The sequence below is a fragment of the Pecten maximus genome, chromosome 14 (genome assembly GCF_902652985.1).
Source record: "Pecten maximus chromosome 14, xPecMax1.1, whole genome shotgun sequence".
NCBI classification, from domain to species: domain Eukaryota; kingdom Metazoa; phylum Mollusca; class Bivalvia; order Pectinida; family Pectinidae; genus Pecten; species Pecten maximus.
The window spans coordinates 32,637,466-32,661,906 of record NC_047028.1 but is presented as its reverse complement, the minus strand read 5'-3'; the positions used below and the strand labels follow the sequence as shown (position 1 = coordinate 32,661,906).

Genomic DNA, 24,441 nt, shown 5'->3' with positions numbered 1-24,441 from the left:
ACTCCGACAACAAAAACAGAGTTCCGGCTTATCCTGAACCATCAATGAACAACTACATGGGGCCAATCCACAGCGCGTCAGGCTTTTGTAAGACAACATGGTGTTAGATTACTAATTCATTTATATATACATAGACATTTCCAGATAACCACTAGTCATAATGGCATTTCCATGAATGACGTCCCCTGATAGAAGTAATGACCGCCAGACAAGTCTGCAAGTTGGGAGCAGTAATTATATCTGATAACCGACCGAGATAGTGTTTCGTCTAATTTTCTACCCTTTATTTGATCAAATGATGAAGAGCCTTCACAATATATATACACAGGTTGTTTGTTTCTAATTATGGTATCCTACACATATCTTAATGTCATTACACAATGTTAGAAATAAGGCCACTTTCTACACTTTAAATGACTTAAATTACAAGAGTGATCCATACTTTTTACACTTTGGCAAATTCTGTATAGTTGTTCATGTAGTATTTATTTCATTAACTTCTAGTCGTATAGATATAGGAGGATAATAATATAAAATATATGTACATACATGTACCATGCATACACTGTATGTAAATATTTGTATCAGAAATTATAATTTGTATAGTGATACATACTGTAAATGTCTGCATGTATATGTCATTACACACAAATTGTTCTGTGTATGAAATTAATTATATAAAGCAAGGGTCTATACGGACGGAATATAACACTGATATTGGACTAAATAGGTGTTTTGGGGTAAATATATATCTAATTTATCCATATGTAAGGTAGGTGTTATATATGTCACACCTGATTTTATTGTGTTTGCATCAAAATCTTAGCGACACCAAACAGTGTCAGAGAATTCCACGTTTTCATAAAGTATATATAGTGCACTCTAGCCCTACACCAGGCATATTTATATAAGTGTGATCAGGGCCAGAGCCCAGAGGAAACTTGGACTAAATGTATTGATTTTATGTCACACATTCCTACGACCAGAATGAAAAATCAGCCCTAGCATTAAATCCCTAGATCACTTATTGTTGACAATGATAAATGATCTAGGGATCAGACTCTGGGGTTAATTTTTCATTCACTGTCACAGAAAAATAAGATTTAAAATGGCTTCCTAAGATTGATGAGGTCTCTGATTTATTTACATTCCTAGCCTTGTCTTGCAGTATTGGCACTTTTGTTTATATCATTATAAGCATATTTAGACTCCTAGATACATGTCCCTACTAATTAATTATATGAAATAGGGATGCTGCTGATAGGGACTTATAACTTTATACAGGGTTAGCAAGGGCCTTGAGAAAGCCTTGAATTATATCTTGGGCCTTGAAAAGCCTTGAATTTCATTCTAAGCCCTGAAAAAGCCTTGAAAATTGGTCTTCAGCCTTGAAAAATCCTGGAATGTTAAGGTTTCATTTGGATAAGTTAAACCCTGGTCACTGATCATTTGGATTCAACTTTGTCTACAGCCTCCCCTACAGACGTTACTGTACTTTGATCAAGTGTATAGTTATAAGTTTCTTTTATGGTTTTTTTTGTTTCCTCTCAAGCTGATTTAGATAACAGGTAAAATGAGCCTTGGATATCTCATAAAGACATTGAAAAAGCTATATATAGCTATGAAAAATCCTTGAATTTGGTTTGACATAATCCGTATGAACCCTACTTATAAATAATAGTCCATAAAAATGAAAGAATTGAAACTATTGTACCTCTAACATCCATGGGTGAAATGGACCAAATGTTGAATAAATAATGTGTTCCCATCTTCACTTTTGGATAGAAAGATGGTGTGATGGTCCCAACTATAGAAAAATAATAGAAAGATGGTGTGATGGTCCCAACTATAGAAAAATAACTGTTATTTTTCTATAGTTGGGACCATCACACCATCTTTCTATCCAAAAGTGAAGATGGGAACACATTATTTATTCAACATTTGGTCCATTTCAGCCATTTAAACTTCATATTTAAGATACTGGAAAAGGAAATGTACATAAAATAATATTAAAACCTTGTTTGCCCATCAATTGGTTATAATCAATCACATAGCCGCTCAATTACTGACAAACTGTTTCATTTTTCTATTTTTTCTATTTCAGACAAGACGCCTGTCAGTAAAGGTCTGTTAGGAGTGTCCCTGCTGTCATCCTTCCTCCTTAACTTCCCCCTCCATAATCACCGACATCTGTTCCTCTACAGCCAGGCAGCCATATTAGAAAGACATCAGGTATATATATATATACACTCATAATTTTGTTTAGTTATTGAAATAATAGTTGTATGCTTCCTGAAAACAGTATATATGTAATTGGAACAACAGGTGTTTCAGGATGGCTGCATGTATTCTTTAAAAATCCTCGATTTTTGCCGTATGGACTTGAATAAGAAATCTCCAAATTGAGTTTCATTTATTTCTGACTTGAAAGTCCATGATTCTGGGTCTGTTGAACAGTGATCTATATTTAAAATACATCAAATAGGATTTTATTGGAATTGCTCATTCATCTGTGCATTACCATATACAATAGCATAAAGCAACTCTTCTTTTACTAGCTCACCTTGTCCGAAGTACCAAGGTGAGTTTATGCCATACTTTGGTATCTGGCGTCTGTCTGTCCATCTGTTTAAAAATGGAATTTATTTGACCGTAAATTATGGAGTTATTGCCCTTTGTAATTATATGATTATTGGACCTTGTGAATATGATAACTCGAGTTAATACCAGCCAAGTTTAATGTAACTTTGTATTCAGCCATATAAATCAACACGATCTCTGACAAGTTCAAAAATGGGAATTATTTCACAATAACTTACAGATTTATTGCCCTTTGTAATAATATTATTATACTTAACAATTTTTAGCTCACCTGTCCTGTATACAACAGTGCAGCTTCCAATATCTGTCAACATTTCCTTTACTAAATCCCTTTTAGTCCTGAATGCCTTAATGGATTTTGATTAAATTTGGTCTGTAGCATTATCCGACAAAGGAGATCAAATTTAGTTTAAACACAGGGTGTGGCTCCCCTGGGGTCTGAGGGGTGGGGCCTAGTATGTGAAATTGAGGTTAATCTTTCAAATCGCTACTAGTCCCTAAACAACTTGATGAAATTTGGTCTGGAGCATTATTTGGCAAATGACATTTAATGTTTTATAAATAAAGAATGATCGAGGCACTCTTTGGGCAGGAGAAAGCTAGAGAGCCCAATAAAGGAATATATAGCGAAAAACCTTTTAAAATAAATACTTTCTTTCTTTTTCAACATTGACAAGATTTTGTCCTTCTTTTATTTGAACCATTGTAGGGAGCGAGAGGAAGTTCAAAAGAAGAAAATATTTTAGATATAACTTAGATTAGATTATTTTGCCATAATCAGTGAAATATCCAGGTGAGCAATACAGACCCTCTGGGCCTCTTAACTATTACACTGTAGTTGAACTGAAACATTTATGATTTATGATATATTAGAATATACTTAAAACTTTTCATGATAATAACGTATTTTTGTTGTTCATCTTTCAGTTTTGGAGAGTGTTTACTTCCAAGCTCGCATTCCTGGACATCAAGGACCTATTTGTTTGTTCTGTACTTATATACTATTTCCGAGTGTTTGAGCGTCGCTATGGTTCCCGCAAATTTGCTGTGAGTTGTGATTTTCTGGAACAGATATTAACTATAAAGTACATTATTGCTGCATTAAAAAAAAGCATACCAATGTTCTGGTGTTTTTCTGACAATAGGAAGATTAATGCATGCTGTAGAAGGACATATTTGGATTTTTGACTTGACGAATTGCAACATTTCTCAGCACCATCTCAATAAATCAAGGCATATGGGACCAATGTATATTCAAAATTTAAATTTCCAATACCGTAATTGTAATAGGAACACAACATAACCCAAATCAGTACTAATTGATATGAGTGTTTGGTTATGTGTATGTTCAATATTATCATTATCACTTTAATCCTTTTATATGCTGGACAAAATAACTGGTTATATAATTGATAGCTTCACCTAATTTATAGCACTATACTGTGCAAAATGTATTGAAAACTTAACAACATTTAGATATTGATATTTTTAATGTTTCTCTTATAGTCCCATATGTTGGCAACATTTGTCATAGGAACTGCGCTGGAAATGAATGCTGCCTTCTTCTTGAAATGGCTGGGATTCAAAATTGAACTGTTGCCATCAGGACCGTAAGTATTTTATTTTTCTTGAACTTATTAATCTTCTTTATGTTTTCGTAACATATGAATTATAATAAAATTGAAAAAATATGATGAATGATGAAAATAGTGATTATATCATGTCAGAATCAGTGCTGTAGTTCTTTATCAATTCAATTAAAACTGTGACTCTGCCCAGTGATTACGGGGAATCTCTAATACGGTGATCCACTCTCTTTATGTAAATGTGCTGCGGAACAAATCACATGCACACGTGTGTAAACTGGTTTGTTCTGAAGAATGGCTGACTGGCAATCAAGGCACAAATCAGAAGACCAAAGTCTAGTCTAGAGAGATGTACTGGTTACTTCCACGGAGGCAAAGAATGGAATTTGGTTAAAATCACATCATCCTCTATGACTTACAGAATCAAACAAGTCTGTTAGACAAAAATTGAAAAAAGGTTAAATGTGGAAAGCCACCTTGAATTAGTGCTGAAACTTCTTGGCATTTGATAAACAAACCCATGTCTTCCTGTTTATCATCCGGAGATTTGATGTGATATGAAGCACTCATAAAATGCTACCTTCCAAGAAAAAGATTTCCAATTGAACACCAGACCTACCTTTGAGAACAGTTAGTAAGAATTATTGAGCACTGTCGTCAGGAGCCATGTTGGTCTGTGACACCAGGAAAATGACAGAATATGATAAAATATAAAGGGGACATAACTCATCTTTGATGAAATATAAAGGGGAGATTACTCTTCTTTGATGAAAAATAAAGGGGAAATAACTCTTCTTTGATGAAATATATAGGGGAAATAACTCTTCTTTGATGAAATATATAGGGGAAATAACTCTTCTTTGATGAAATATAAAGGGGAAATTACTCTTCTTTGATGAAATATAAAGGGGAAATAACTCTTCTTTGATGAAATATATAGGGGAAATTACTCTTCTTTGATGAAATATATAGGGGAAATAACTCTTCTTTGATGAAATATAAAGGGGAAATTACTCTTCTTTGATGAAATATAAAGGGGAAATAACTCTTCTTTGATGAAATATATAGGGGAAATAACTCTTCTTTGATGAAATATAAAGGGGAAATTACTCTTCTTTGATGAAATATAAAGGGGAAATAACTCTTCTTTGATGAAATATATAGGGGAAATTACTCTTCTTTGATGAAATATATAGGGGAAATAACTCTTCTTTGATGAAATATAAAGGGGAAATTACTCTTCTTTGATGAAATATAAAGGGGAAATAACTCTTCTTTGATGAAATATATAGGGGAGATTACTCTTTGATGAAATATAAAGGGGAAATTACTCTTCTTTGATGAAAAATAAAGGGGAAAATTACTCTTCTTTGATGAAATATATAGGGGAAATAACTCTTCTTTGATGAAATATATAGGGGAAATAACTCTTCTTTGATGAAATATATAGGGGAAATAACTCTTCTTTGATGAAATATAAAGGGGAAATTACTCTTCTTTGATGAAATATAAAGGGGAAATAACTCTTCTTTGATGAAATATATAGGGGAAATAACTTTCTTTGATGAAATATAAAGGGGAAATTACTCTTCTTTGATGAAATATAAAGGGGAAATAACTCTTCTTTGATGAAATATATAGGGGAAATTACTCTTCTTTGATGAAATATATAGGGGAAATAACTCTTCTTTGATGAAATATAAAGGGGAAATTACTCTTCTTTGATGAAATATAAAGGGGAAATAACTCTTCTTTGATGAAATATATAGGGGAAATTACTCTTCTTTGATGAAAAATAAAGGGGAAATTACTCTTCTTTGATGAAAAATAAAGGGGAAATTACTCTTCTTTGATGAAATATAAAGGGGAAATTACTCATCTTTGATGAAATATAAAGGAGAAATTACTCATCTTTGATGAAATATAAAGGAGAAATTACTCATCTTTGATGAAATATAAAGGGGAAATTACTCATGTTTATGTGACAAAAAGAAAAATTACAATAATATGTATGTTGTATTATTTCTATTTTCATTTTTTAATTCGTTCATAGTCTAATATTTACCACAGTCTATGACTGCAGTATTAAGATTATATGATTTCATTAATGACATAATAGTTTAATTGAAGCAAAGTTTGAATTTCCATATTTTGGTGAAATAAAAATGTCCCCAAAAGTAATTTTTGCTTGTAGGTAAAGTTTCTCAACTAAGATAGGATTCTCCCTGTAAACACTAAACATTCACAGATATTTGTGTCATTTTTCATCCTTAAATTTTAAAATAATGTTGTTGTTTTTTTAAAATGCATGTTTTTGCCAAAAAGTCTAAGATATTGAGAAAATGATTATGGAAATGTATTGATAATAATTTGTTTATTTAATTATTTTACTATAGTAATAATTACGTAAATAATTAAACTCTTTATTACAGAATGTGCATGGTCTATCCACTGTTTATACCGTATCATTTTGACATCCCACGAGTAGCACTTGGCCATATTCTGGGTGTACCTGTCACTGGCAAATCCTTCCAGTACTTTCTAGGACTACAGGTAAGATGTCCTTCCAGTACTTTCTAGGGCTACAGGTAAGATGTCCTTCCAGTACTTTCTAGGGCTACAAGTAAGATGTCCTTCCAGTACTTTCTAGGGCTACAGGTAAGATGTCCTTCCTGTACTTTCTAGGGCTACAGGTAAGATGTCCTTCCAGTACTTTCTAAAGCTACAGGTAAGATGTCCTTCAAGTACTTTCTAGGGTTACAGGTAAGATGTCCTTCCAGTACTTTCTAGGACTACAGGTAAGATGTCAATCAGTACTTTCTGGGGTTACAGGTAAGATGTCCTTACAGTACTTTCTAGGACTACAGGTAAGATGTACTTCCAGTACTTTCAAGAGCTACAGGTAAGATGTCCTTACAGTACTTTCTAGGGCTACAGGTAAGATGTACTTCCAGTACTTTCTAGGACTACAGGTAAGATGTCCTTACAGTACTTTCTAGGGCTACAGGTAAGATGTCCTTTTGGTACAATGTAGTTTCTAGAGCTACAGGTAAGCTGCATGTTAAGTGAAACTGAACTCTTGATTTACATAAAAAGTGTGGAACTATTTTTTAATGGCACATTGATAGTTTTGTGGTAGTAAATACAAACAAGTGGCATTAATGAATGGATATTTTCCTGCGCGATGTAGCCGTTCACGTCACTCGGAGTCACTTGTGCCGAGTGAGGTAAACAAATCGGTAATTTACTTGTTTTGAATGTCTTCAAATCGTAGAATATTGTTGCAGGATAAACAGAATACGTGGTTAGTATCTTACAATACAAGGTTTACTTTTGGCTCGGAACAGAAAGACGAGATGACTCGCCATTTCGTCTTTCCTAACCCTCGCCAAAAATAAACCTTGTATTGCAAGATACTATAACCATGTATTCTCTATAAAATGAAGGAGATATGCGTTGATTCCTATAATTTGTTTTGTATTCATAGTTGGCCAGTGGATCAGCAGAGTCTGTCATAGTTGCAGTTTGTGGTCTGGTAAGTGTTTAATCAACCTAAATCTTGATTTTTAAATAATTTTGGCGTGTATGCAGTTAAATATCAACAAGATCTTGAACCAGTTTGAAAATGGAAAGTATTTGACTATTATTGGGCCTTGTGATCATGATAACTGAAGTAGATATCAACCAAGCTTGATGAAATTTAGTATGCAACCATATTTTGACAAGATCTCGGGCAATTATGAAAATGGAAATCATTCGACAGTAAGTTACAGTGTTAGAGTTATTTGCCCTTTGTAATGATATTGTTGTTGGACCTTGTGAACACGATAGCTGAAGAAAATATTAGTCAAATTTAAAGAAACTTTGTATGCAGCACTATATCAACATGATCTTGGATGAGTTCGAAAATTCAAATTATTCAATGGTAACTTATAGAGTTATCGCCCTTTGTAAAAATTTCATTATTAACAATTTTTTAGCTCACCTGGTCCAAAGGGGTAATCTTTTTTTAAATACTAATAGTACTGAACAAGTAAATGGATTTTGATGAAATTTGGTCTGGAGAATTATGTGGCAATATTGTATGTTTGTATGTTATGAAAGGGGGCCCAATAAGGGAAATATATCAAAAGCGGAAACAACCTTTTTTCTTTTTCAAGAATGACATGATTTAGTCCACTTGTAGTTTGAACCATTGTTGGGAACTTGGGAGAAGCAGTTCAAAAAGTAGGAAAATATTTGAAATGTAACTTAAAGTATTTTGTCATAATTACTTAAATATCCAGGTGAGCAATGCAGGCCCTCTGGGCCTCTTGTGTTACAATAACTGATAAACTAGTCCACTACACTGTTCCATCTTTTTGACATTTGCATATCACAACTTGCTGATTTGAATAGATAAATTACCAAAACACTCTATGCATTTCAGTTTTGTGGTATCTTATGGAGAAACAATTTTCTGAAATTACAAACAGCACTGACGATACCTAAGTTTGTAGCTAGTGTAAGTCATAGTATTCTAGGACGGATACTGGAGTCAAAAGTCCCTCCGGGGGATACAACTCCCATGGGAGCGACACTAGAACTTCAACGACAGGAGCAGATGGAAAATCTAGAACAACAGATGATTTGGCAGGCTGTTCAGCAACAACAACAAGGCCAAAATCCCAACGTGGCTCAGGTAGGGGAAAAGGCATGATCTTTTAGTATTCATGTACAGTCAAACCTGTATTAAGCGGCCACCCAAGGGACCGACAGATATTGGCTGCTTAAACCAGGTTGGCCAGAAACAGCCTGTTGCCCAATTTTTCAACAGTTTATTGAATTTATCATATTAAAATGCACTTATTGATATTGATAACACTATACCATGCCCTGTGTATTTTGAAATGAAAACCAACAAAGATCAAAGTTTTGATGAATTTGATAAAAAAAATACCTGGTCATGTGATCATCGTGGATGTCTACTTCCGAACAAAATGTCCGCTTAATACAGAGCAATACAACAACTTGGGGCAGATTTTTGTGGGCGTTGGCCACATTAGACAGGTGACCGCTTATTTAAGAGTTTATTATATAAGTGTTTTCCATCTGGCGGACCAAAGACTGGCCTCTTAATGGAGGTGGCCGCTTATTCAAGGTGGCCATTAGAGCAGGTTTGAAATGTATATACAATTATAGTATGTAAATACTTAACTTCATATTTTAATTAAAAAACATAGAAAACATTGCAACTTACACAACGTAATGTGGAGCTTGATTTTCTCTGTACTGGTGTCATCTTTGTAGAATTTGGTAAATGGTCCAGGACTGTTTGGAAACCAAATAGATATTGGAGGATTACGCAACAGATTAAACATAGGTAAGTTTACCTGATTATTTAGCTCACCTGTGACGAAGTCTAGTGACATATTCTAATGGATTGTTGTCCGTCGTGCTTCCATAAACAAGTTACATTTTAAAATTTTTCTCAGAAACCCCTGAATTAATTTGAATGAAATTTTGTAGGAACCTTAAAATCCATGGCCAAACATCAACTATGATTTGTGAATTATATAGTCCCTACCCACCAGGGTATAATTAGGCAGGTCAAAATGGGCCAAATTGACTGAAATTACAGAAATATTTCTTTAAAAACCTAGATATAGTAAAATCAAATAGAAGATATAGTTTTAAGGTGCTTCATAAGTAAAACTATTTTATTTCCTGACCCTGGGGTCTCACATTTTGCTTTGGTGAGGCAGTAAAATTTGCTATTAGTTTATACATGAGAAATCACATTTTTGACCATAATTTGTTCAACTGTCATTGCAAAAAATTACAACTTGGGTAGAATTATCAGTTTGATGGTATGCGCATATATTAGCCCTGACTGATCCCTAGGGCTGCTGGGCAAGGTCAAAATGGGTCAAAATTATATTAGAACTCAGGAGACTGTTAAGGCCTATGGGCCTCTTGTTTCATTGATGGTATACGCATATATTAGCCCTAACTGATCCCCAGGGCTGCTGGGAAGGGTCAAAATTATATTAGAACTCGGGAGACTGTTAAGGCCCATGGGCCTCTTGTTTCATTTTTGTTCATGCATTATTTGTTATTGATGTAGACCCTGATTTGGTTAAGGTAGAAAATGATTCATGAAAACAAAAAAAAATGGTTTGGGTCTATTTTGCACTCTCTTGAATCTTTTGATTCAAACTGCCCTGCGTCCGTCCATAAACAATTCTTGTTATTGCTATTTCTAGAGAAGCACCTAAAGGATTTTTCTCAAACTTCATATTTGGGTTCCCCTTGGCCCCTTGTTGTGCCAGTTGCTTTTCAGTTGGATCTAGAAACAAGAAGGCAAACAGACGGCCATGTTTGATTTGACATTTGAAAGATTGTTATCTGTATTTTTTGAAACGTACTGGAGGGATTTTTCTCAAACTAAGATGTCTTTTAGATTTCGTGTGAAGGCTTCATTGTGATTGGATGATCAAATTAGAGAAAGGATCATTCATAGAGCAAATAAAGCTCATTCAATGGTGGGCACCAAGATCTGTCTGGGATCTCTGGTTTTGTATATACAGTGGAACTTCGTTAACTCGAAGTCGACGGGACCACGAAAAAACTTCGAGTTATCCGAGTGTTCGAATTAAGCGAGTTATCATTTTTGGTGAAAAGTTTGGTCAATATTTGTCAATATTATATAATCATTATAACTCCGCTCTGTCGCTCATCACTTTAGTGTGAAGACTGGTCAATACATGTAAATATATATGTAATGTTTCGTTATGTCACTTGTAATTTGGTGTAGTTTTGCCGATATACAGTCACGATAAAGTTTCTTTCACTTAGTCACTTCAATAACGATCTGATGTGCAAGTCATGTTTGCAAAAGGTAAACGATAAAACGGAATTCGACAAAATAACAAGTTATTCATGTCAAATCAAATAACCATTTAAGTTTAACATAGATTGCATGCAAAACGTAACCGAACCACTACCTTTTATTGGACATATAAAATACTGTTTGATCGGCCTACTTACTTTTAATTGATAACCACGCCATTTCCATGTGTATTAGCACCGGAAGTTGGGCTGCGCATGTGCGTATAAAATGTTACCGTGACTGAGTTGACGTTTTATCCGATTTAATAGACAGCACTGACCGTTACAGTTGTACTCTGAACACCTCGGCAGTAATTACGCTATTGTTTCAGCAGTTTAAAGATTTAATAGGCGCCGGTGACTGTTTCATTTCTACACCTGTAAAAACATCAGCCGGGTAGATCTACCGGTGTGTCAGAGATTAGTTCCGCTTGAGCGAGCGGGTAGATGAGTTGTTGACTATCGTGTGTACTAGAATTAATATCGGCGACCGCCTTAGGAAATTACTTGATGTAAGTAAAGCAGTACTTTTTATCACCAAGACTTGTTGTAATAAGATTCAACCGACAATTTCTTTTATGAATTTATGAAACACTTATAATGGCATGTAGTGCCGATATGTTCAGTATTACAAACGGAATTTAGCTCTTAAAAAATGTCGGCGTTTACCACTGATCAACGAAAATTAAACTTCGAGTTATTCGTTCATTTCAAATAGGATTTTTATTGTTGGGACCAAATTTTCACTTCGTATTATCCGAGTTTTTCGAGTTATCCGAGTTCGAGTTTTCAGAGTTTTTTTTACTAAGATAAAGAGAGAATTCGGCCGGGACCGACGATGTACTTCGAGTTAAGCGGGGTATTCGAGTTATCCGAGTTCGAGTTAACGAAGTTCCACTGTACATTGTTAATCTAAAGTATAGGGACACCATTTTTTTAATAGAATACAATTTTAGAGATTAGCTTTTTATTCTGCATCAATCATCTATTCTATAAGAAAATACTATGTTCAGTTGATGGTATTAAGTATGTTAAGTGTTATACATAATATTTGGACAAGGCAAAAATAGATTGATATCGAAGTGTATGACTCACATGTATGCTGACATTTTCAGGGGGAGACAATCCACCAGGACAAGCAGAGCCAATCTCAGAGGAAAATGTAAGATATAGATTGAAAAACATGAAAATTTACAAACAATTTTATCAGGTTCATTATAACAAGCACAGAAATGTGAATTGTGTGACAGTGTTGTTATAGAGATAAAGCCAGACAGCTTTATGTTAGAATGTTGTCTTACAGCACTGTAGTCTATAGATCTGTGGATTCAAGGTACTTATTCACTGAAACAGGGGATATTGATTTGGAATTGTCTGTCCGTCCGTCTGACCTTATGTACCTCTGTCACACTACATTTCCTTGCAATAACTACAACAAATGTTAATGGATTTTCTTTAAACTTGGTAACGTAGTTAAAAGCCTAATAAGGGCATTCCAAAAACAATTGTTTAGACTTCTTTTCGATAATCAATAGGCCCAGGGTCTTGATGTTGGTACAGTAGTATGCTGGGATCAATGGCTTCCTTTTCCATGTTTGTTCAAATGAATGACCTTGAACTACTTTCAATGTCACAGGGGTCAAATGTCTTATAATCTTTAAAATAGTAGCATGCTGTGAATGGATAAAGGTCTTATAAGTTTGTTCAAATAAATGACCTTAAATTATAAATTTCAAGGTCACAGTGCTGAGATGTGTTTAATGTTGTTTTAAAAGCAAAACATCATTTATCAGACTTAGTGTACACATCATAACTCAGATGACATAATCTTTAGGCCCACTGGGCCTCTTGTTTAGTTGAATACAATGTATAGTAAAACTGTAACTTAATTTTATCGTTTTCCTTTCAGGTTCAGCACTTACTTGATATGGGATTTGGTGCCGACAGGGTTCGGGAAGCATTACAAGCATCCAACAACAATGTCAGTGCTGCCACAAATATTCTGCTGCAAGAATCCTAACGAAGGTTAAAATTTTGCCAAAGTACATTTGTCTCATGTTGGGGAGACCTAGCTGCTCATCAAGCTTTATTTCTCATGATTCATAATTTGTTCCAAGGATGAGTCGTGACTTCTCGGGAGAATACGTAGCTGCTACTTCACTGAACTTGTATCTTTGTAGTAACTCGATTGTTTACCAAGCATAATTCTTTTTACACTGTTTACCTACAGTTTCCTGTATAAGACTGGTTGTGTGTTACAAATGTGATTAATATAACTACAAGGTTCTGACCCAGCTGAAAGAAAATTATTGAGGCTTCAAATTCCTGAGTTCTTTTAAAGTCTTGTTGGTCACCAAACATATAATAGACTTATCACAAGGATACAGAGATGACCTGTCCGACCACATGGTTTTTCTCTGTGGTCTGTCTGTATAGTGAGGCTCTTCAACCTGGCTAGAAGGACAGATGTATATTTGTCTTAATAGCAGTTGATGCAAAATTCAGTTTACATTCAGAAAAATAAACATCACGCATGAACATAAAAATTTCTGCAATGACATTTAACTAGTATTTATCTGTGAAGAAGATCAATATATGGTTTGTACATGCTATGTATTCATTCCCTTTAAGGTAAAATTTATTGATATTGAAGTGTATGAAATGAAAGTGATCATTAAAAGATGTAGATGTCTATATATGATATGTACATCTCATTAATTTTGATATGTATTAACAGTTTTTATATAATCAGTATATTTAATAGCCATAAGTAATGTCATATTTCTTATTTGGTCATCTAACCTGACGGGTCAGGATGACCTATAGCCATTGTTTTTGGTCCATCATCGTGCGCTGTGTAAACTTTTCACTTTTCAAGTTCCATCCCTGGGATTCAGTTTACCTTGAATTACAATGACATGATTCTCACCAAGTGTTGCTATTTTTCAAGTTGGTCTCAAATCTAAGATGCTGTCCTTTTTGAAGAAAAAAAACCCAACATATTTTAAGCTTTTTCTCCAGTTCCACTGGTACTGAAAATTGGTAGGAATGTTGAGGAGGGGAAGCAAACAAAGTGTTGTTGTTGTTTTTTTGTTTCTTTTTAACTTGACAAATGTATGACATGGCAGTCACAGTAGACATTTTTTAACTTCTTTTCAAGTTCCTTTGGGATTCAGCTCTGACACTCCTGAAATGGTCTCAAGCAAGTGCTGTTATTTTTCGAGGTGGTCCAAAATCAAAGATAGCCACCATGGCTGCCATCTTGAAAAACACACTTTTAACTTCTTCTCCATTTCCACTGGTGCCATTGAGCTGAAAATTGTTGAGGATGTTAAGGAAGAGAAGCTGAGAAAGTGTTGTTATTCTTTTGTCTGGTTAGAACTTTGACACTGCAGCTACAGGGTCCATTTTGTTATTTGATTGGGCAGTCATGGTTTTCCTGAATAACACAAATTTTGAACTTTTTCTTAAGTTCCACCAGTGGGATTTGGGTTGCTCCAAAGTCTAAGATAGCTGCCATGTCCACCTACTAAACCATTTCAAAACAACATTTTGAAATTTTTCTCAAGTTATACCTGTGGGATTCAGCACTTAACTTCCGGAAATGATCCTACATTTCAGTTCAGTCTGAAATCCAAGATGGCTGTTTGAAATCACATTTAAAACTTCTTCTCTAGTTCCACCAGTTGTTTTTAATTGAAACTTGCCTGAAATGATGCCAAGATGATTTTGACCAAGTGTTGCTGTTTTTGGGTTTCTCAGTAATCTAAGATGGCTGCCATGGCCAACATTCTGTATTGTACAATCACAATTTTCATTACTACTTTTGAGTATGCATACTACAATAGTAATAGTAAGAGTCTATTGAAGTCAGATGGCCATTTAGGCCCATAAGCATCTAGTTGGAATATGAAGTCGGTGATTTTGTTAGGGAAAACAAATTGATATCTGCTGGATTATAGATAGTAATTACTGATGAAGACATTGATTAATTATGTTGCATTTTCCTTACATACAAACTTCTAAAATAAAACCGGACAAAAAAGTATGTCCAAAATCCATTGAAAAGGCTAACAATATTGATCTCATCGATATACTTTTGTATCAAGCTTTCTGATTGGTCATTAGCCCACCATCATCAGATAGTTTGCTGATCAAATTGCCCTGCTTCCGTGGTCCATCAGTCTTCCGTCTGCCCTCTGTCTGTTGTCCATCCATCTGTAAACATTCCTTGTTTTCGCCATTTCTAAAAGATTACTGGGGGGATATTCCTCAAACTTCATGCTTAGGTTCCCCTTGGTCCCTAGTTGTGCCAATTCAATTTTTATTTTTTGTTCAGAAAAACAAAATGGCCAACAGTTGGCCATCAAGGATTTCATTTGTGTTATCATATCATTAAAAGGAAAAGAAGGAAGAAGCTAGATAAGTCTGACATAGAACTAATAAAGATCATTCAATGGTGGGTGCCTTGATCCTCCTGGGATTTCTTGTTTTTATACAGTGACTTATTTTCCGTGTTTTCATCAGTGTACATGTTTATCTGCAAAAGTGCTATACATGTAGGGATTATTTTACTAGTTTGATAGTTTGCTATTATATTTTATGGCGGAAATGTAATTATTTAAAATAAAAAACGAAAAAACCAATTGGCATTCTAGACTTTTTAATAGGTGGAGGTCATTCTTCTCAGCTTAAAAAAATATTTTTGTTTTTCATAAGGCTTATATTTTCACTGACAAATTTGAATCAGGTAACTATTTCAGGAAAAACATTACAGTGAAAGTTTAATTGTCTGAAAAAGAAAGTTTGACAATGATATTTATAGATTTATAACTAGAATTTTTTGGCTTTTCACCAATATCACACACAAAATCTAAAGGCTTAGTTTTTCAAAAGTAAAAACTAGAATAAGTGTAAAATAATTCAAATGCATCAATCCAAATTCTAATATTGTTTTAAGCCTCAAATACAGTAACTTTCAGAGATATTATGTGTCAAGAAACAATATTCAACTGTTGAAGGAAATCAAATGAGTTGTTAACAGTTGCATATCGTATACAAGTTAGCAGGAGTTGCCTCCCTTGTCAATCAAATCGATTGGTTGTTATCCGAAATATACCAATTGGAGCGAGCGTATGTTGTATAATTATGATCTATATGTAACCCTGGTAAATACTAGCCGCAATATACCGCTCGGCTAGAGAGATCTTCTCTTTAGCTCGATCGGTTGAGCGTAAGACTAGTAAGCCAGAGGTCCCAGCGGAGGCAGTGATTTAAATTTAATTAATCCTGCGCTCTGTTACATTGGTGCCCATGTAGGGACCCGGGAATGATACTCATCGCTGCTTGTGAAAACATCGCTGTTACCCCTGGAATCTCGAGGATGAGTTCTTTCCTGGAGGGGGAGTATGTAACCCTGGTAAATAGTAGCCGCAATATACCGCTCGGCTAGAGAGATCTTCTCTTTAGCTCGATCGGTTGAGCGTAAGACTAGTAAGCCAGAGGTCTCGGGTTCGATCCCTAGCGGAGGCAGTGATTTAAATTTAATTAATCCTGCGCTCTGTTACATATATAATACACATAATTTGACCCTACTAAGTACCTTGAGATTGACTTTTGATGCCATTCTTGTACATACATTGTATGTTCCTTGTTACGATTCAGTGTGTTTACAGCTAATTGTCGTTGTAAAGACTCTGAATGAACTATGTAATGATACCATCACCCGATTATCTCGATATCAGCCATTGGCTTTATGGATGAAAGAGAAGAAAATGTACGTCATTTGTGTTGTTGGTCTGAATATTTTTAATAAAAATAATATGCAAAGTCAAAGTTTAATGTTTATTTTCAATTTCATTAAAAAGTTATTCATGCTTTCTGCAATTTATAAGTTAAAGAAAACAGCAATTTCTTTTGAACATATTTTAAATTTTGTTGAAAATATTTATGATATATACTTATTATCATACATCGTGTATGAATCATTCCAGGTAAAATAAACTCTTAATGTGCAAGCTGATGAGATCACAAAGCGATCTTGGTGCCCATTAATTAAATGATCTTTGTTGGTCCTATGACAGGCTGACCTCTCTGTAATTTTCCCTTTTGGATTCCTCTTGATTATTTCATAACAAGGGTAACTACATATGAAGCCTTAGATGGATAAAAGAACTTTCTGAGAAAAAATTCTAAAAATTTCAACTGTCAAAATTCAAGATGACCCTATGTCAAATATTTTCTTTTCCTGATCAGTCATAGAACTGATTGGACACAAGGAAGAATGGGAGTCCTACTCATACGTATTCAGAAACATCCTTCAAGTGCTTTTAAATAATAAACTTTCAATATCAAAATCAGGATAGCTGTCTAGCTGCCGTTTTGTTTCCCGTATCATATTCGAATCAAAAGGCCACAGCTACAATAGGGGGCCAAGTGGAACCTGCTCATGAAGGTAACAGAAAAATCATTCCTGTAATCAACTATCAAAATCAAAGATGGTCACATGGCGACCATTCCGTCTTCTAGGTCAGACTCAAAATCAGTTAGGCACAACTTGGGACCATGAGGTACCTACATTTAAATCTGAAAAAAACTCCTTCTAGTGATTCTCAAGAAATAGCAATAACAAACTTCTGGATCGGACTCAAAATCAATGATCAATTTGGCTCAGCTTGGGATTGGGATTTACCTGCTAAAATTTTTGGCCTTATTAGTCTGTAACTGAAAATCCTCTATCCGACCTTGCCTACATATGATCTTCCCCGTATTTCTCGTGAAAACAAGGACTGTTTACCGGCAACGCAAAACGGACGGATGGCGGACAGATTTAAATATCCCACAGCCATCAGAATATCAAAAGGTGACCTGTGGCCACAAAAGGCAACACAAGGCAATGCTTGTTTATACTAGATAGGTACTGGAGTTCTGACTAGGTCAACAATTACCTTGCTCTTATTTTTTACTCGTGTGCTGAAGAGGAAGTGAGATGTTTATCCTGCAGGGCAGCATGTTTTCCTCGTCCATTTAACATCAACTTCTTCTTCCTTTAAACAGTTTAAAAGGCTCAGTTTCATGGCATTTGGCTTGGTTGTCAAACAAAGTAAGAAAATATATTACCTTTGTCATTAAGCAATTAAGCACCATTGTCAAAGGATAAAGTCCGTTTGGGGGTGAAATCGGCCCCAGATTTGATAAAAAATAAAATCTAGTATCTTAACCATGTGTTGTTGATTTTACCTTCTAAAGTATGTAATATTTTTCGTAATTAATTCTTTTGTGATTAATATTCGCCGAAAGAGGAATTTTCGCGTCCTTAGTTTCCATAGGAACCAGCGTATTTCTGAAAATTAGCTGGTTTGCAGACCTTTAACTGCTGTTTTATTGTTGGCCGCAGGTGTGCCCTTTTATAAAACTTTGAGAAAAAATTTATCATACTGTAATTAATTTATGGTATCAGTTTGGTAGAAGGGCACGCCTGCGGCCACATCTTTTTTTCACTCTTTGTGTCAAAAATACGATGCGATCGGTACTCGGGGTAATTATAATACTATGATCGGTTTACTAGAAATCCGGACTGTAAAACAGAAAATGATATATAATTATTTGGCTACATGTCAGACATAAAAATTATTTAAAATATTGTTTTCAAAATCATACATACCAATTTGCACGCACAAATAAACTATATAACGCATGTAGTTAATTAAATGACTTGTATAAATTCCGTGGCCAGTCCGGATATTCTGAAATCATTCCAGCTTCAAATTATTAGACATAACCTGTCGTTTGTTTACATGTTGACGAAGAAGTTTTGACGAGTGCTTTCGCTTGTCTGTCTACGATCTTCTCCACGTTTTATGTATATATACCAACAATGAAAAATGAGCTGATTCAGCAGATGTGATGCAGGGTTCAGGTATGTTTTTATGTTGTGTTTGTATGTAATTAACCAGTTTTTGTACGAAGGTCGTATGTAGTAGTCACGTACTGTACGACTGGACAGGGAAGGCTCACCGCCAGGGGCCGGCCTGTTCAGATTGTTTATGATCGTAGTAGCTTATATATCCTATTATCACATATACAAACGAACAATATGCAGTAAAGAAATAATACTTAAAAATACATTTGACTGTAAATTGCGTTATTTTCTCAGGCCGACATGTTTGATAAGTTAACGAAAATGTCAGATCATTTCAATCACTACCAAACGGAAAACTTCTCCCTCGATCCCGACTTTGTAAGACATCTCCAAGTCACTGAAATATATGTTTTCCCATACCCTTTACTATGAAGAAAACACACAGCATATTTTCTAATTATTTACTAGGTAGAATCTACCATTTGTGAAAAAGGAAACTGTCCAAAATAAAACGTTTCGTACAAACCGGAAGTTAGTTAGTGTGTAGCACAGTCGGCTCGCTATAGCAAAAGGTCTGAAGTTCGATGCCGGTTGGATGTATTCTTTTATTATTATTTTTTTTTATCTTTTCAATTTTTTGATTAAAATTTTCAATTATTCTCTCATGCAAAATTGAAAAAAAACCGTAGAGAATCTAGTTTACATACACAAGAAAAACACCTTTGTTGAACTAACATCAAATTATTGTGCACAGGTTTCTATTGCATTATTTAGGTAAATGTTTCATACAACCTGGTATACATGTATTTAGAGGGATCATTTCCTACAATTTGTCATTTGACCTTATTAGAATATCCATGAAACAAGATAACATGTTCAATTTTAGTCTCTTATAGTTTGATAACTTTTTCATTACTGTATTAATCATGTGAGCAATTGTCATAACATGGTCTATGTTTTCTTTGACCACCAACACCAGACATTAGACATTTTGACAAGCAGACATGATGTAAAAAAAGTATGTCAAAATACTCATCAAGTATGTAATTAATGATTTTAAGAATTAAGAATTTTGTTGTAATTTTTACTTAATTGATGCGTAGATTTGTATTCAGATATTAAATTTCATAATAAAATATGCATTAAATATGTGAATGGAAAATACATGTACCAGAGATATCTCTATCCAAATAAATGTATCAAAATTATCTATTTAAGTAGATGTTTCTGCATTTCATATAGATAACTTTTTTCCCCAACAACTATAAATATCTTTGTTTGGAAACACAGATATATGTTATTCATTTTGTATTTCAATGCTGATAACTAATCAAACTACTGAAATCTCTATTCTAATGAAGATAAAGATTTCTCTGTTTTCTTCTAAATACTGATACCTTTTCAAATCATATTGATATGTTATTTCAAATAAACAGATCTTTAATTAAGATACAGATATCTTATCATCTGGTGGACTGAAAAGAAAAGACAGACTTATGTATATATGTATAACAGTATCTATATCATTTACATATAATTGTACAATTGTTGATGAATAAACTAAATTACAAACTTGTTTATTTCAGAAATGCCTGGGGCTGGTCCCAAGAGTTACCCTTGCATTTTGTGCAATAAAAGGACCAAGCTTGGGGATCGGCAACCTGTTTCTTCAAATAGGAAGTACAGCTGTATACAGATACTGATGTACACTATGTGCAAGTGATATGAGAAATAGTTAAATTAGACATTATGTATTAAATAATGTTATTTCGACAAGTTTCCTTGTCATGATATTGCTAATGTTAGCTTAAAATGCATGTACCAGATAGTTTAAATATGGTTTAAACACCAGATTATGGAGCAGTGTGTGTGTGTTCATGTATGTTAGTGCTTGGTGCACAAGAGTAAATCAATTTGATACAGTGTATTTGTTTAATTAAGACTACAAACACTATGTAAAACTGGTTTTAACTTCGTATACAAGCAAGATGTGTAAGTAGTAATTGGAGAGTCTAACAATTGAGAATGAGTACAGTAAAGATGACAGGAATTCTGATATCTTTTTATTATAACACTAAAGCTTGATACTGTCACTACCTATCAAAGTATTTGTGAAGGATTCTATTGTTATAGTATGGGTGAATGTGAAGGACTCTATTATTATATTATGAGTGAATGTGAAGGACTCTATTATTATAGTATGGGTGAATATGAAGGACTTAATTGTTATAGTATGAATGAATGTGATCCCAATTTGTTATAGTGATGTTTCTGTGGTATGGAATAGAATTAAATAGACAGTTATGGTCTCAAATTAAAATGTTTGTGTAATGTTGTATAACTTGTTTGTAATATTTCTTTTCTCTTTCATAATGCAAAGTTCATTCAAGCTCAGTTGTGCATGTAACAGGTAATGGAAAAATACAGTAAAATTAAATGTATACATAAAGATATCATTCATCCAACATTGTTGGTGTTCAGCAGGTTGAACAAACTTTGCATTTTAATTAACATGGAACTGATCTGGTTATGTATTGAAACAGTACATGTATTTCTGCAGTCACAGATAAACTAGTAGCAGAATTAAAGAAAAGAGAGTTAATTACAACAATTGATATTCCAAACATGGGTCATAAATTGAACCTGATTTCTGTATTTGGCGGTAACATATCTGCCAGTCAGTTCTAAAAGAATGATAAATCCACAGTTATCCTAAAAAAGCACACTGCGTATTGCTTAAGCAACACATGTCCCCTACAGGCTCTTCTAAAAACAGTAACAGTGACCTTGATACAAAAGCTCTGAAATTGAAAACTGGATTATATATTATGGTCCCATATCACTGTGTGGAGTTTGATCAAAATCCCTAAAGGAGTGAAGTCACTTGAGTGCTGACTGACTTTGGCATTATGACATACACAGTTGAATACATATATGCATGTCTGTACAAGATGGGCAGACAGAAAAACTAGTCTCCCAGGTTTCTCTGGTAGGGGCGATACTTTTAATTAAGATGTAATTATGGATAAGGATATCAAGGGTATTAACAAAGAGATCTTAGTCAAATTAAGATTCTTATAACATTCAATCATCTATCTCCCCATTTCATTGAAATTGTCTTGCTGTTGCTATGGAGAAAAATTGGTTGCTATGTATTACAAGGGTAAAAACTAGATCTACATGTAGGTAACCTAGACATTATTACATTAAAGTTTACAATAGAATAAAATATAACCATATTTTCAAGTTTAATAATTGATTGACAAACTTTAAGATATAAAATTAAAGAAAAACTAGAATTTCACCATTAAAATGAGCAAATGTAATGGGTGCGTTACCAGGCCTGTTGCTAGGCAACCTTTTGTCAGAATTGTTTGAAACTCCATATTTTATAAATTTCATATGTCAATGTTAGTCTGGTATGTAATTCAATTAAATCAAAGATGGGGCCAAAAATGACCCTAAATGCACCTACTCCTTTGTTACATCATTCTTACTATCAACTAAAACGCACAGCATCTCAAGATATCTATCGCTAGGTTGAAAAAAAAAGTACTTTGTCCAAGGCTGTTGTACTAAAATGTAATTAATACATTTATAGTCTACACTGATTTCTAGGACGCAGTTGTTCTGAAACCTAATAAATATAGTCTACAATGTTCTCCAAGGGCTCCATTGTCCTAAAACCCAATAAATATAGTCTACAATGTTCCCCAAGGCTCCATTGTCCTCAAACCTAATAAATATAGTCTACAATGTTCCCCAGGGCTCCATTGTCCTCAAACCTAATAAATAATATATAGGGATTGGATTTCACTTTTATGTTAACCATGCTTTTATGGAGCAATTCCTCTAAGAATATATTCTATGGGGCGCGCTAAGCGCCCAATTTAGAATATATTCTTAGAGGAATTGCTCCATAAAAGCATGGTTAACATAAAAGTGAAATCCAATCCCTATATTTACACTTACGGATGTTGTCTTTGTGATTACAATATTTTTTCTTTGTAAATAAAAAAAAAATCATATAAAAGTCGTACACAGTGGGAGGAGTCAATTATTAGAACAGCCAATGGTGACGCTTCACAACAAATTGAGACTTTTTTTCCGCGGTAAAAAAATAGTTCTGTTTTTTATTATGATATTAACATAAATAATAAAAACATTTTGATAGATTATCATATTTAATATTGTCAAACATGTTAGATTTCAAATAAAAAAATAGCCCTTTGTAACTTAAATTGTAAATGTAAACAAAGCCATGTGCTTGGCGAAAGTAGTTCCCGTACCCTGTCATATTTTCATACGCAAGTTCAAAGGTCAATGTTTCCATGCAAGAATGGTACACAAATCGGTCTGGTATTGTTATATAGTGACAAAACTTTGCAAGTGTAAATATATAGTCTACAATGTTCCCCAGCGCTCCATTGTCCTCGAACCTAATAAATATAGTCTACAATGTTCCCCAGCGCTCCATTGTCCTCAAACCTAATGAATATAGTCTACAATGTTCCCCAGGGCTCCATTGTTCTCAAACCTAATGAGCATAGTCTACAATGTTCTCAAGCACTCCATTAATTGTCCTCAAACCTAATTAATATAGTCTACAATGTTCCCAAGGGCTCCATTGTCCTTAAACCTAATAAATATAGTCTACAATGTTCCCCAGGACCCCATTGTCCTCAAACCTAATAAATATAGTCTACAATGTTCCCCAGGGCCCCATTGTCCTCAAACCTAATGAGCATAGTCTACAATGTTCTCAAGCACTCCATTAATTGTCCTCAAACCTAATAAATATAGTTTGCAATGTTCCCCAGCGCTCCATTGTCCTCAAACCTAATAAATATAGTCTACAATGTTCCCCAGGACCCCATTGTCCTCAAACCTAATAAATATAGTCTACAATGTTCCCCAGGACCCCATTGTCCTCAAACCTAATAAATGTAGTCTGCAATGTTCCCCAGGGCTCCATTGTTCTCAAACCTAATAAATATAGTCTACAATGTTCCCCAGGGCCCCATTGCCCTCAAACCTAATAAATATAGTCTACAATGTTCCCCAGGGCTCCACTGTTCTCAAACCTAATAAATATAGTCTACAATGTTCCCCAGGGCTCCACTGTCCTCAAACCTAATAAATATAGTCTACAATGTTCTCAAGCACTCCATTAATTGTACTCAATCCTAATAAATATAGTCTACAATGTTCTCCAGGGCTCCATTGTCCTCAAACCTAATGAGCATAGTCCACAATGTTCTTCAGCACTCCATTAATTGTCCTCAAACCTAATAAATATAGTATACAATGTTCCCCACTGCTCCGTTGTCCTCAAACCTAATAAATATAGTCTACAATGTTCGCCAGCGCTCCATTGTTCTCAAACCTAATAAATATAGTCTACAATGTTCCCCAGGGCCCCATTGTCCTCAAACCTAATAAATATAGTCTACAATGTTCCCCAGGGCCCCATTGTCCTCAAACCTAATAAATATAGTCTACAATGTTCCCAAGGGCTCCATT

General features: G+C 34.4%; 1 protein-coding gene and 1 long non-coding RNA gene across 2 annotated transcripts; both read left to right on the top strand.

The window, feature by feature from the left end:
- Nucleotides 1-10: 10 nt before the first annotated feature.
- On the top strand, nucleotides 11-15,705 carry LOC117342378 (ubiquitin-associated domain-containing protein 2-like). Its single transcript, XM_033904530.1, has 10 exons — nucleotides 11-87; nucleotides 2,105-2,232; nucleotides 3,529-3,648; nucleotides 4,108-4,211; nucleotides 6,620-6,740; nucleotides 7,675-7,722; nucleotides 8,617-8,868; nucleotides 9,477-9,549; nucleotides 12,173-12,219; nucleotides 12,967-15,705. The coding sequence occupies exons 1-10, from the start codon at nucleotides 45-47 to the stop codon at nucleotides 13,075-13,077; spliced, it is 1,047 nt and encodes a 348-aa protein (XP_033760421.1). The 5' UTR covers nucleotides 11-44; the 3' UTR covers nucleotides 13,078-15,705.
- Nucleotides 15,706-18,225: 2,520 nt separating this feature from the next.
- LOC117342836 lies at nucleotides 18,226-21,256 on the top strand. Its single transcript, XR_004535908.1, has 2 exons — nucleotides 18,226-18,975; nucleotides 20,505-21,256. It is a non-coding gene; the product is annotated as an uncharacterized LOC117342836 (long non-coding RNA).
- The last annotated feature ends 3,185 nt before the right edge of the window (nucleotides 21,257-24,441 follow it).

Excerpts from the sequence above, each read along its gene's own strand:
- LOC117342378 (XM_033904530.1), top strand. The coding sequence starts at position 45 with ATGAACAACTACATGGGGCCAATCCACAGCGCGTCAGGCTTTT. Across the intron at positions 7,723-8,616 it reads TAGTTGCAGTTTGTGGTCTG|TTTTGTGGTATCTTATGGAG; the intron begins GTAAGTGTTTAA and ends TATGCATTTCAG. Across the intron at positions 12,220-12,966 it reads AGCCAATCTCAGAGGAAAAT|GTTCAGCACTTACTTGATAT; the intron begins GTAAGATATAGA and ends TTTTCCTTTCAG.